At 46.3% G+C, this 14,477-nt stretch overlaps 1 protein-coding gene across 1 annotated transcript in view; it reads right to left on the reverse strand.

The window, feature by feature from the left end:
- The window catches only part of PIGL (phosphatidylinositol glycan anchor biosynthesis class L), a 70,252-nt gene that overhangs the window by 14,718 nt on the left and 41,057 nt on the right, over window positions 1-14,477 (reverse strand). Inside the window, exons 4-6 of the mRNA XM_054084840.1 lie at window positions 13,674-13,741; window positions 5,644-5,675; window positions 264-397 (exon numbers count right to left, since the gene is read on the reverse strand). Coding sequence (XP_053940815.1) covers window positions 264-397; window positions 5,644-5,675; window positions 13,674-13,741 — 234 coding nt within the window. The remainder of the gene's footprint in view (window positions 1-263; window positions 398-5,643; window positions 5,676-13,673; window positions 13,742-14,477) is intronic.

A 14,477-nucleotide genomic window follows, 5' to 3' on the forward strand; every position in this document is an offset into this window, starting at 1 on the left:
GGTAAAACTCAGTGCACTGTGACTACTGAAGATCTGTGAGCTGCAAATCAGCTCAGCCCTGCCCTGCTATCCACAGAACACATGGAGCAACTTGTCTCGTCCATTCATGTTTTACAGATCACTGGAAATTGTTCATTGGTGACATTTACAATCCATGTATATAATTATTGATGAAATTCTCCGTGAGTATGACACTTCTGCCTAAAGTCTTCAGAGCAATGACGAGCTATTCAAACAGGTCAAGCAGGTACCACGCATCTCACCTTGGCTTGTTCAGTCTCCTCCTCTGTCAGTATGAAGAGTGTGTCTCCAGGCAGGAGACAGGAGATTGGTACATCCAGGATGGAGATGTACTTCCGGAAGAGATTTACTGATTCAAGCACGAGCACACGGCACCCTGGGCAGAGAAGAGGATAAATATTTGAAAAGAACAGCAGTCTGTAAGGTGCCCATCTCTCAAGGCTCCGCAGGTCCCTGCAGGCCATGGGGACCCTTTGTGTGCAAACAGGGAGCCAATTCAACTCGTGCTCCCACCAGGATCTCTTTGTGCCGAGGGCAGGTCTATGACCACTTGCACTGGTTCTTGTTCTGTTTGTGAACTGTGGAAAGCAAAGCTAGGTCTGAAAAACAGAAGGTTTGGGGGGATTTTTACTTATAATTTCAATTATTCCGAAGTGCTTAGATTCAAAGGGAAAAGCACAGATGGCTGTCTGAATGCTGACACTGTATCACATACGGAAACCTAAAGCAGCAGTCACTGGTTCAGCTAGAAAAAGGAAATTTCCTCTTTCTACTCCAAGTCTTAGCAACAGAAAAAATATGTATAAGGTTCAGGAACGGCTGTAGCAAATATTAACTCAGGCACGCAGTTACACTTTAACAGAGTTTGAGAATTCATTGCTCAGCTGTTTGTGAAGAAGCAGATGAAGGAACACACATAAGGATTCTACTGCTGTGGAACTCTTGGTTCTGTTTTAAAGAGACTCTTGAACTCTAAAGTTAATTACTGTTTTTGTTACCATGGCTAAATTGTTTTCACTGATGAGCTCAGAGCTACTGCTGGTCCCGATAAGAGGCTGTAGCTCTCGAGGGAGCTGCTTTGGGATTTCTGAGCGCTTGAAAGCTGCTGTGATTATGTTCCACACTCCAGACACTGCACTAGACTTCGACAGGAGAGGCCAAAGTCAGTTTACACAGGTGGTCAGATCTGCAATTAGATTTGCAACAAGATTTTCTTCAGTGCGCCCTTAAACTGTGAAATCTATACAAAGGAGACAAAGAGAAATGCTGAATTGCTGCAAGGGCTGCCCACTGGGCCATTTCAGTGCGTGCAGCTTGTGTTCATGGCTGATACTGTTATGTCCTGAGCACAAAGCAAACTGGTGGTGCTCAAATAGCTCTTGGCCCTAAAATGTAGGTAGGACTTGTGTCCTCCTAATAGAAAGGATTCTTCAGGACAAAGGCAGAAGCAAACATTTTTTCCTAAAGGAGTAACTACATGAGATGGGTTTCTGTGAGAGAGGTGACAATGCCGCTGCGAGGAGCCCTCAGTGCAGATCTGCTTGTGCTCAGGAGTGTCATCCTACAAATATCTCAATAGTCACCCTGCTGCTATCTTCCCTGCTTTGGACATCTGGTAGATCCTTCAGTCTAACTTCTACCAAGGAGGAGGTAGGAAAGCAAAACTCGTTGCTCCTACAGGGAATTTCCTGGAGACACATTGGCAGAAGTCTCCAAGGTGGAGAGCAGTACTCAAAGATACCCCACCAGCACCACTCCTCCCCCAGCCAGGGGTCTGTGACACGCTGAACTCAGAATAAACTGCAGGCACGGGACAATCCTCCTCAAATCCCCTTACCAGTGTTTGCATCTCCTGCCTTTTCCCAGTGATGCTAACTCATCTCACTGCAAAGAAAGGTCTTGCTTTTGTTCCAGCCGAAGCCTGCAGCGGCAGGACATGGCAGCCCTGGTGGGCTCCTGCCAGCACATCTCTAGGATCTTTCAATGCCCTTCTTTCTTCTCTCCTCTTCAAGAGATGGAGGTACAATTTGTTCCAACTTTTCAGTAGCCTTTTCCACTCTCAAAAGCAAAACTCGTAGCTCCTCATTTCAGTGTCACGGAGGGCTCCAGGACCATGTTCCTCTTCCAGCTCTCTTTCGGCACAGATCCTGGGACACGACACCCCAGCAGGGTGGACAGAGCACTCAAAGGAGTTATTTTCTCCTGCTGTTGGCAGCAATGGGCAGGGTTAGAGGCCTCAAGGGAGGTCACTGGTGCTGCCATCCAGACAAATGCTGACACGAGTCTGTGCTGTGCCAGGAACTGGAGGAAAAGCCCTCCTGAAACTACTGGACACGTGCTGCAGTCCATCCTGCCAGGAGATGGCGGTGTCCGTCAGGGCGAGGGAGCTGGGGGACAGCCCAGGCTGCCCAGGCCAGGATAACTCCTGGCATCCCTTTGCTTTGGATCCCTCCTGGGTGAGCTCTGTCAGCCCCAGCCCTGGCAGCAGCTGTGCGATGCCATCTGGAAGGACCCCCGCTGCCAAGGTCCCTGTAGCCGTTCTCTTGGACGTATGGGAATGTGGGCAGCTGTGTGACTGGCGTGGCCTGGGCCACTTTCCACCTGCAAGCCCGAGCTCCTGTCTCACTCATGGTCCCCTTTGACAAGTGACACAGCAGTCGCTCTTCAGCCACCATAAGGTTTTTGGCTTGCTATGGCAAAGGATGCTCTGCAGTGACAAGAGCTGCTGCTGTATGTGGCAGTGCCCTAAGGGTTCTTTTACTCCCATTGTGGGACGTGTCCCCGCCCATCACAGGGGGGTTGAAACTAGATGACTTTAAGGTTCTCTCCAACCCAAACTATTCTTTGATTCTATTCTGTGATTCTATTCTAAGATTTCTTGTTTCCAAGTAGCAAACCTGGAAGCAAACTTGTGATGTGCTATGGAGGAAGCTTTCCAGTGCTTATTGGGGAGGACAGGGCACAGTGCAATGGGTCCTTCCTTCCCTGGATGGTTGTTAACAGACCCTGGCAATGCCACATCAATTCCTACTCATAATGATGGGAAGAGAGGCCTGGTGCAAGGCTACCCACTTTGGGTTACCCAATCTTTGAAGCGCAGGCTGCTCTGTTAGCAAAATGCACTCTATCTTTCCTCATTTTTTCCCTAAGAGATACTAATTCATGCAGCAATTACATTCTTTTGTTCCCCAAAACTCAGCAACAAGGGCTCAAAACAACTGCAAGCAATTTCAGTATCGATCCGTCTGACCTCCTGGGCCCCCATCGGTCAGATCAGGCAAAGCAATGGCCTTCAAATGAAGGGCACTGTAAAAGTCTTTTGTGCGAGTGATATGACAATGATCTCCGCATGCTGACTGCAAAGGCTGCTCCGCATGGGAACGTGAGACAAAATGAAGCAGGGAAGGAATGTACAGTCCAGAGAGAGATGGAAAAGGGTTCAGAGGAACAGGCTGCTCCCTGCCAAGCAGGGTAAGACAAGTGCTGCCATTGATAAGTCTACTCCTGTGACACCAGCAGGTGAAGCTTTTCAGAGCTTGTTGTGACTGTGACCTGGGCAGAATGGGATTAACAGTGTAATACAACCTCTCTAGGTTGGCAGAAAGGGCAAGATCAATATAGCCCGCGGATTAAGCCTAGAATAGAAGTACACGAAGCCTGCAGCCTGTTCGGCTTGGCTTTCTACTTCCAAAGCAAGTTTCTACTTATGCAGCAAGTATGCCTAGAATGAGAAGATTATGAGCAGATCCCTGCACGCTGAAGGCTTGCACTGCCCCTGACAGACGTTAGCACACCAGTTTTTTTGGAAGAGCGCTGGTTACTGCTGGATGGGGCCAGTAGCAGGGGTGCATGTGCACCCAGCAGCTGTCCTGGCTTCTTGAAACAAGCGTATGTGCTTGTGCCTGGGCTGGAGAACTTGATTACAGATTATAAAAAGCCTGTTGTGTTTATGCTGGCTAAAGGCATTAGAAAGCAAAGCAGGATATTTAGGGTGCTCATTTGCACATCACTGAGGCAATGCAAGGCTTAGCTGGCTTTTGCATTTGCAGAGATTTTCTCTGGATTCCCTGATCACATGGGCTTACACAGCTTCACCTACAAATAGCTTCCTCTTACCAACAGGGGAGCAGCCCATTTCCATGGCCTGAACATGCCTTTCAGCCCTATCCAGACAGCCTCAATCCCAGCATCACTCTTGTTTCATTAAGCCCCTCTGATGCACAGCCCTGCACGCCTGCCAGATCAAATTATAAATACTGGGAATTTCAATGAGACTGGAACTATATTTGGAAAGGCTCAGCGTAAGCAGCAGCATGGGAGCTCCCCGTTCCTTTGGTGTTTGTAGGTCATGTCAGATGTGATGTAATCAGAGCAGCAAGGCTTTCACACAGCTTCAGGAGTCTCTTGATGCTGCCAGAGAAATGGAAATGTTGTCTATACACAGGTCTGCTTCAAACCCGAACCAATCTGAGATGCAGCCCATACTCAGCACCACGGAGTATCCAACAAAAGTACGTGAACAGAACATGAAGGTGGTTCAGTCTAGATAAGACCTGACACCTCGCAGTGACATCCACCACTACAGTTCCTTGTTCTTTGTACTGCACACAGCACACAGAGCTCTCCGCTGCATCCCAAAGCTGAACAAAGAAAAGGTCCTAGGAAAGAAGTTGGCATTAATACTCGTTCTTTCATAGATGGGAGAATTGAAGACACTATAGTCAGAACTCATTTAAAGGGCACCCTGCCATCTCGCCTCACGCTCTCTCCATCAGCTCTTGGTCTGCAACTTGCTGCTAGCAGGGAATTAAAACTGATTTGCTGTGACGCATTCAAACCCTACAATGATTTGGGCACTAGCATTAAAGAAACAAAGTCCAGATGACTGCTGAGGGAGCAGGAGGTTGGCTGGGTGGGCCTGATTGAGCCACGTTCCTATGCTCTGTCCAAACAGCTCTCAGCTTTGTGCTTAAACTAGTTCCACAAATTTATCCCCAAGTCAGGCACTGTTGGCTAGAGATAAGGGCTGCAGATCTGCTCTGGGCCGGTGGCTAGAAACGGGGGCAGGAGCGACCTGCTTCTGTGCTTTGCTTCTGTCTTTTCCCTGCTTGTACAGAGTTTCTCAGAGAAACTTGCTCATTTACAGGTGAAACACTTTATTGTGGCACTGCAGATTTCAGATACCCTTTCCATAGTGATCACATTTTGATATAAGCTTAGCTTGGTACATGCAACCATTTTTGGCTGAGCTGGTGATGGTTTCTGAGGTCCTTGTCACAGAAAAAAAAAAAAGGCTTATAAGTAAGATGCAACCCAAAACTCTGTGATGGAGCTGAAAGAACTCGAAAGAGCACTCATATTTAAGCTAAATGGCAAGAAGCACAGGCCAGACACTGAACCATGCCACTGAGACAGGGCAACACTGAAGGACAGAAAAGTGACTGTAGAGAAGCCTGAGCCAGTAAAAAACTGCAGGGAGATAAAAAGGCAAGGAAAAGTTCAGCTTCGGGTTTCCTTTGCATTGCAAATAAAGGCAAGCTAGGCAGATGACACCCTGGACAGAACATTCATGTAAAGGATTGCCTAACACCTGCAGGGTCAGGGCTGAGTAATGTGACATACCTTCAGGTAACTTCCGCTGGGAGTGCAGGGACCTGTGAATGGAGAGATACATGGGGGTAAACATGCAGTGAAGTGACTCAAATCCTGATTTTACAGGTATAAACTCCATATGCTCAATCAACCCCTTCCCTTAACACATACACACACACACGTATATCTACAATGCCTAATCTTATAATAAAGTTCAGGAGCTGACATTGGATGCCCATGTCAGGCAGCAGTGAGCCTCATTCCCCACACAATTCTGCCATTACTTTCCTCATCCTGGCTGCTGGGACACAGCACAAATAAGCTCCATAAATCCAGCTCGCTCTCAAACTTCTCATGTTGCACTAAGGGAAACTACAAAAGGCTGCCAAAGGCTCTTCACCTCTGAGAGCATCGGCTCTTTAAAGCCTTGTGCCTGCTGACCAGGGAGATTGCCTCAGTGGCAGCTCCTGCTCAGGGACCAGATGTTCTCTTTCTAACTCAAGCTGGTGCTGGGACATCTGAGAAGATGCTCTGAATTTCTGCTCACTAAGACTTTGATCCCTCCATGGCTTTGTCCTGGGAAGTCTCCATAGCAAAAATGCATCCCTTGGAAACAGATTGAGGGGACCAGTGCAGGAGATGGTACTTCCATCAACAAATGTAATGATCCTGATATGGTGAAGGCATCAGAGGGTATCAGCTTCAATTCCTTTTTAATTCTCTTGTTTTTCCTGTCCTAGTCTATGGTTAACAGCTTCAGAGCACCTATGCTCACATCACCATCTGCATCGCCTGCAGATCTGGCTCATGGGAAGAAGCAGGTCTCCAGCAGGTGGCACTCAGAGCTGTTCTACACCCAGGAAAAAAAATCCAAACAGTGGAACATTCGCCAAAAGGAGAAAGGAAATAAAAAAAGTTATTCAACCCTGTGTAATATTTAAAGAGATTGTTATCATCTTATAGTGGTGTATTTAACGAAGGACAATGTGCCAGTTCATGTGTAAATCAACCAGGATAAAACATACATTATATGTAAACTGTTATGTTTCTCCAGTCACTTTCAAACTAGGATTATCTCTGGCTATTGATTAAGTTCAAGGAAAAGGATTAGCTACACAGGCGTAGACAAAATAGGAAGCACGGGGTAATGAATATCCAAAGCAATTCAAAGCAAAAATCAAGCCAGAAATGCAGGTCATGGCAGAACTCAAACAACAATCAGAAGACATATGCCTTAAACAGCTTTTCCTGCTAATGGTCTCCTCCAAAGCCAAAGATCTGCAAGCAATACCATTTCCTACTAAACAACGGCCTTGTAATACTGACTTGGCCACCTTCTACCCCACTGCTCAAGTCCTACTGTTCTGACAAAGATTGTTAAATGTTGCCTTGTAAATATTACCACCAGTTTTCCAGGGAGGGGGGCGAGGGGGAAAACATTTCTCCGTTTACATCTGCTCTGCTCTTCTGCCAGAGGTTTCTTCCCCCATGACGAGAATCTGGCCACCCAAAGAAGTGACTCAGCATTGATAAAGCTAGCGGGGTGAGAACTTTTAAAAACAAGCTGGAGAGATAAAGCAGTGAGCGGTTGTGAAATTTGGCTAAGCGGGTCCTAGTGTCTGTTCTGGGTGTGCTGCTCTGCCACAGAGGGGCCTTCAAAGCACTAACCAACAGCAAATTAAAGGATGTGAAGAGCTACTCCAGGAGTGAACTAATAATAACCATTCCTGGCCCTAGAAACAGAAGCAAGGAAAGATCCAGTTCATATGGAAATGTCTCAGCAGGAGCAGAGAGCATCTTCAGCAGGGAAGAAAAGTTTGATTCAGCAACAAATTAAGGAGTTTGTGCTTATATAAAGGTTCAGGGAGACACAAACTGTATTTTGGTTACTGAAAGGTCCTCAAAGCTGCTGCCAGACAGATCTGACAGTGATCTGGAAGAATAGGCACGAAGAAACTGTTTATCTCCTTATTCTTCTTCTCCTGAGCCAAATGCCTCAGTACTCAGGAAGGCTCAGTGCGGAGCTATGGGAATGGGCTCCACCCAGCTGTAATGCTGCAGAGGAATTGCAGCCTCGCTCGTTTGGATTTCTCAGGCAAGAGACAGCAGTGAACTGTGGCTGCAAAGAGAGAGAGAGAGAGAGAGAAACACAAAACTCTACCTCCGCACGCATTCATAAAACTAGCTGATCCTCTCCCAAAACAATCTTCTCGCTCCCATCTCCACCCTGCTGGAGCTGTCTCTGTGGGACACTTCCAAGTAGGGGAGAGGTTGCAGTTCTCTGTTGTTGCCATTTTGGGAATGTTGTTTTACAGACTGGACTTGCTGTGGTTTGAGTGAAATGAAAGAGTTTGGCATAAAATCTCAAAAAGTCAAACACAAACAGGCTCTTTTTTTGGGAGCTTTTTCCATGTGTTTTTTTTTTTCCAGAAGGACATTTTATAAATTCTTTTTAAACATGAAGGTGACTCGTTCTCACCCACCCGCGCAGTGCCAAAGCCAGTGGATGAGAGGGCACCTCTCGCTGCACCCTCTTTATTACGCCAGAGGCCTGTTCAGATCCACATTTGAAGGAAAGTGAGACTCTTGTGCAATAAAGCACTTCAAAAGGCTGTGAGATATCTGAAGGCATCCACCATTTCTGCGCTGCAAGGACGCGACACCAGCTTCTCCATCAAGGACCAGCTGCTTTGAAAGCTCCTGCTGTCTGTAGCTCTCAGCTACATCTGCTCAGCAGAAACACTGAAATGGTCCAACAACTCTTATCCTGCAAACTGCAGGACTGAACTAGCTCCCGAATTCCCTGTCTTGATTCAGTCATCCTCAAGGGAAGATGTCATTTGCTGAGTGGGCTAGCTCCTAAAACGCACTGGCCACTGAAGGAACAAGTCAAGATGGAGCTGAAACGTCAATCTTGGGGAACACAGAACTCCTCTGGGCAGAAGCAGGACTGATGCCCTGGTGGGTGGATTACACTTTTAGTGATGTTCTGTTTAATGAGAAATCATTCACTGAAATCAATGACTTCACTCTCCAAATAATATCCCATGCCAAAGGCAAAACCCTTTGCTGAACTGACTGTGCTGGCTGCTGCAGAGCACTGGGGAAATATAATTTTGAAGAGCATGGCAAAGAATGGATGTCTTAAAGATGCATTGGGGCTTCATTTCAGATCCTAACCTCTAATCTGCCCAATTAATCTGATGGAACAGATGTGAAAGAGGAAGAACAGCCAGTCTCCTAGGAATCACAGAGACATTAGAAGGATATACTTGCCAGATGTTGAATGTTTGCTATCTGGAATGCCTCCTCCCTCCCTAACCGGACTTTCTGGCTCCATTTCCATGCACCCTGAACTACACCACGTAGCAACATGCAGTCTGTAAAACACTATTCAGGCACTCTGTACTCACATGTATTGCAGTGGCAAAAAATGGTTCTGCCAGTCAGAAAAAAAGGTGTTGATTCAGAGATCTGCCAGTTGACAGAGCTGCTCTGGGGCTCTGTGCTTTGGTCCCTGCACTGTCTGGGAGAAGAATGTGCAGTGTCACTGCTCTACTCACACCGCTAGCATCCTAGTGACAATGGGAAGGATATTCCTTGAGGCTGTTTCTTTGGGAAAAAACCTTCTGTGGGGGGAAATCCCTGCAATCCTGGTGCCTTGTGCTACTTTTTCCTACCGGCTCACAACAGTATCACGGACAGGCATTGTGATGAATAAACTTAGCCAAATTAAGAAAGGAGGGAGCAGGAACAAAGAGATAAAATCTATTATAGGACCACATACCTGGGTACAAGATATACACCAGGCACGCGGCAGTCTAAAAGGGGACACAGAGGAGAACAATTTTGCCTCGAATTTATGGGGGCAGTCTGGGTGCAATCACAACCACCTCTCTTAAGCTCCCCCAGGGGAGTTTAAGACCCAGTAAAACAAAACAACAAAAGTGAGCTGGGCTGTGAAAGGACAGGCAGAAAAATAAGATACTGGAACCTGTTATTTCTTCAACTCACTTCTTTATTTTAGTAGGAACCTAGAACTCCAGCAGGAGCTAAACAATCCCAAACAAACACAGCAGCGACACAGGAAATCCTTCTCCAAGACAGAGCCAATAATGAATTTTGAAAAGAGGATTTTCTGGGAAAAGGGAAGGAGAATACAAACCAGCACACTGCTCTGGAAACATAAATGAGATGCCACTCATTTGAAACGCACAGACTACACCTACTTAAAAGGAGCGGAGATCAGAGTCCCAGTGTAGCCCCATACTGTAAGTAGGCACCAAATAAAATGGTAAATGGGATATCATTCACTATCATCAAGCTAATGACCGAAAACCCAGCATCCTCCTTGCTCAACACATGCTTAAAGACCTGGCCTTGGAAATTCAATACAAGCAGAACTGTGCTTTGTGGAGATGTAATGGAGTTGGTGGCTTTTGAGAACTGTGCCCATCGAGTCTGTGGGATTTGGCTGGACAATGCGCTGTTCATTGTTTCAATATACGGATTTGAATCTGGCATTTAATCAATCCTCCTCTTTCAGGGAGCCTCAGTGCAGCCCTTCTGCACAATGCTATGTTCCATGGCATCCATAAATGGGGCATTCAACAGCCAGACTGTGACATGGACATGCACCAAGGCACTGGTGGCACTCAAGCTGCATCATACGCAACTCAAGAGTGATAAAGCATTAAGTTCCCAAAAATGACCTCTGCACAGTCTTGTTTACAACGTAACACTGAGTTGGAGACTGTTCAGAAGCATCCTGCAGGACCAAGAGGTGTTTTTCCAAATGGGATTGATGAGAATAGGCTCAGCTAACGATTCTTTGATGTAGCTTTTTATATGGCATCATTGATACAAGTTTTATGGATTCAGTTGCTATAACAACATAATGTACGGTGCTTAAATATAGCAGCTCCTATTTTCCACTCAGTTTGCTCTGCCCTAAGCAGGCAAGGACTATTCTTTTCTGTTCTAGTTGGGCTGAAATGGATTTGATAGCTCATTGAAGAGGAGAAGTGGTGCAGTCCTTCCTCCCCCTCACAAAGACCATTCCTCTCTGCCCCAAGCAAACAAACAAAAACCTAACAGCCCTCCGTTTGTGAGTCTACTGCGTGAGAGGGCTTGTTTAAAATCAAAATGCACACTGACTCATGCAGAACTAAACCACCTCAATATTACACGTGATCTCAGTGCAAATGCTGTCATTTTGAAGAGCAAGAAAGCAAGGCTATCTCTAATATTCCTGTCACATAGTACTTACCATGCTCATTACTGTAGTGCCTAGCCTGGCCAAATGCTGAGGGGGAGTGAAGTGACCTTGATGTCACTCAAGACCTGCTCTTCCTCGGAGAATGCATTCACAGGACCCAGCCTCTCTTAGCCACAGGAAAAGCTCCTGTTTGGGGGGATGAGAGAGAATGACGTTGCCAAATCAAGGTGAAGGGGAAAGAAGCAGAGCTACAGAGGATTGTTTCCAATTCTCCCTTCTTTGCTACAGTGGGATTTTCTTGGCTTTGGGTTGGGCTTTTTTTTCCGTCTGGAAGACAGAACTGAAATACTCCCAGGGGAGACAGAAATCAAATAGCAATTTGTGTTCCTCTCCCATTCTGTTTTTTCTTATTTTTTCCTTGCAGAAGAACAAATCCACCCTCAGACCTTGGCATTTCACGGTTCCTCCCAGATCTGAAGCCTGGATACATAGCAGCAGCTGGAGTCCCTGCAAGCTGTCAGGAGGAAGGTTGCTGCTAGGGGAAGGGCACATTTCTTCTGTAGAATTCCTGCTCTTTTGAACATTACCTCTGTTCCAGACACTAGAAAGAATATTTATGCCCCTATCAAACAATAATGAGCATCTGCTCAACTATGACCATTTCCTGAACTGTTTTGTTCCTTGAAGCCATTTAATAATTCACACCTCCTGAAGCAAGGAGCTGTGGGATGGGTCACACAACCTCTTCTACGCTTGCTCTAGCAGAAAGTAATCTCTTAGGTAGTGGGTACAAATCCATCACCCACAGACCAGGGGCATCCAGAAGAGCTGAGGATCACTGCACCAGCCCACTGCTTCACCCTTTCACTTGCAACAGTTGAGGCAGAACTCTGCAGACCTTGTTTAAAGATGGTTAATAAATACATTGCACACGATCCTGGGAGGGGAGAGTTTATTTGCCTTCTCTTTACCATGTCGCACTGGGGCCCCAGGGGCAGCAACCACTGCTTTGCAAAGCCCTGCTGGCAGGGAGGTACGTGAGAAGCCTCAGCACATGCTCCCAGTGCTGCCTGTGCTGGCCAATATGTGAGACCTCATCAGGGCACTGAAAATCAGGAGTGATACAGTCACGCTCTACTTCCTCCATGACACAAACTGAAAAATAATGAGGGCAAGCAAGCCACTAAAAATAAACTTAACCTTACCGTGGCCACAGCATCAGTCCTGCCACATGCAGATGACAGGGCCACCACGCTTATTTCTGCTGATTCAGGATTGGAAGAGAGACAAGACACAAACCAGCCCTTAGTTAATGAGAGCTGCTTATAGCCCAGTGTTCCTATCAGCACAGACCTCATCAGCACAGGACAGTGTCCTCCTGTAGGCTAAGGACTAATGCAAAGGTCTGAGTTGAAGAGGCTTGTAGATAATGAATACTTCCTGGTAACCTACTCTGATTTGAGAAGAGGGTTTGTATCCCCACCGCCCACAAGCGAAACCTGAAGTGTGAAAGTGGGAAGGTGATTTCTGCACAGCCACAAAGTGAGACAAGAGTAGAGCTGGGATCAAAATTGAGAGTTTTCCTTAACTTTCTCATACGTAATTCAGCTGCCAGCTTGTTTGCCCTGTATCCCTTCAGGGTGTACAGGGACACCTAACAATCTGCCCTCCACTCCCATCTGCAGGCCATACGGCAATCGACTGAGCCAACACTGAGGTCCAGGCAGCTCTCTAGTCCCTCTGTGCCAATGCTGTGAGCATTGGTCATTAACCTCTGTTCCTCGCTCACTCCACAAATAATATTGTGCGGGAAAGCATCTCTCAGCTTAGCACAAACAAACACGGTTTGCTTTAACTCCACCCCCTTTCCTTCTGTTAGGATATTTCTGAAGTTGCTGGGAAAAGCCACGATCCCCTCTAACACTGAATTCCAGTCATCAGATAGCACCAAAGATATTCAGCATCTTCCCAGAGGAGCTTGGTAGGTCACAGTACGGCGTCTGTGGCACTGCAGCTTTCTCTAGGCAAGTGAGAAATCACTGCGATGTTGTTAGCAAGGAGAGCCAAGGAGTTATTTGAATTGCACAGATGATTCAGAAAACAAATGGGTGCTAAAAATACACGATGCACTTGCAAAGAGTTCTTCTCATGCCTGGGAAAGGCAGGGGCAGCTCTGGGGGAGAGCTCTCTAGGACACAACGAGGTCTGAATGAGCAGTGGGTTAAAATAAAATACAGGAGCTGTCTTGCCAGCAAAATTCAGGTGATTTTAATATAATCTATTTTTTATAGCAACCTCCCCACATCGCAGCACTGAGACAGAATTCCTCAGAATATAATGAATCAAGTGGTGAAGGAACGGAACAATTTATAGAGGAAGAGTGGTAAATAGAGACAGCCGCAGTGAAAGAGCAACATCCTTGGGCCAGAGAGGTAAATTTAGGTACCCAGATAGGCTGGAAACAACCTCTGGAACAATGGTGCAGAACTTTCCAAAATCCAACTGCCACCAGGTCAGGCATCAGCTATTCACACACTCCCCTCAAACCAGAAGTGCAAAGTGATCTGTGCCATATTTCAGTGGGATTAAGGACAGGAAGAGCAAAGAGGGCCCAGGGAAAGGGAGACTGGCATAGCACCAGCAGAATAAAGGAACAATAAAGGATGCTGTAGGTCATTTACAGGGCTGTGAGAGTTTCTCCAAACAGTACTGTGTCCCACAGCCTGGCGCTCAGTTACATCGGTGAAGTTAATACTGCTTTTGGCTCTAGCTGTTAGTTTTCTGCACAGTCACTCTGTGACACTACAGTGAGGCATTCAGTGAAGCACGCTGAATACTGTACCTTAAAGCCGTGTAAAGAGAGATGTGGTTAACATGGCCACTCACTCCTCCTGCATCAAAGGTTACCACCTGCAACAAAACCACAGAACAATAATCACTCTGAAGAAGGAGACTGAGCAGTTATCAACTTTGACATTTAACACAGCACTGTCCCAGCCCATTGTATCTAAAGAGATGGTTTTGTGTTGCACAATGAGGCCTTGTGTGTGAACTCATGCTACAGAAACACAACTAAACAAACAGGACACTCTGGAACTAGATGACTCCACAGTCTAACAGCTTCGCCAACAGAAAGATGACAAATACAGCGATCCCACTGGCAGGATGCACTTGGTACTTATTAGCAGGCCAAAAGGTGACTTTTGGAGTGATCTGTTGCAAACCTGCTCCTGATCCAAGAGGTCCAGCTCACTGAATCACTCTCGCTTGGATTTGAGAACATACTAGAATGCCTGCGGATTACAGGGTGAAACTGTAGTTTGTTGTACCATGAATCAGGACATACTGCTTTAACCAGAACAACCCAACCATGTACTATTGACCTGGTAGTAATGACGCTTCATTACAGGAAAATACAGTGGTAAAATAACCTGATATGAGAATCAGCTTTTAAAGAATCATCTGACTGCAATTCTTGTACAACCAAGTCAGGCTTTTCACTGAATGAGAAGATAGTATTGTTTATTGCTTCTTTGCAGGGAGAAATGGGAACATCATAATAGAGAACTAATGTGTGAACACGGCACTAACAGGTCACTGTCCAAAGCACAGAAAACTCTTGGCTCCATGCCCTCAGACCAACCAA

The sequence above is a fragment of the Cuculus canorus genome, chromosome 20 (genome assembly GCF_017976375.1).
Source record: "Cuculus canorus isolate bCucCan1 chromosome 20, bCucCan1.pri, whole genome shotgun sequence".
In the NCBI taxonomy this organism is placed as follows: domain Eukaryota; kingdom Metazoa; phylum Chordata; class Aves; order Cuculiformes; family Cuculidae; genus Cuculus; species Cuculus canorus.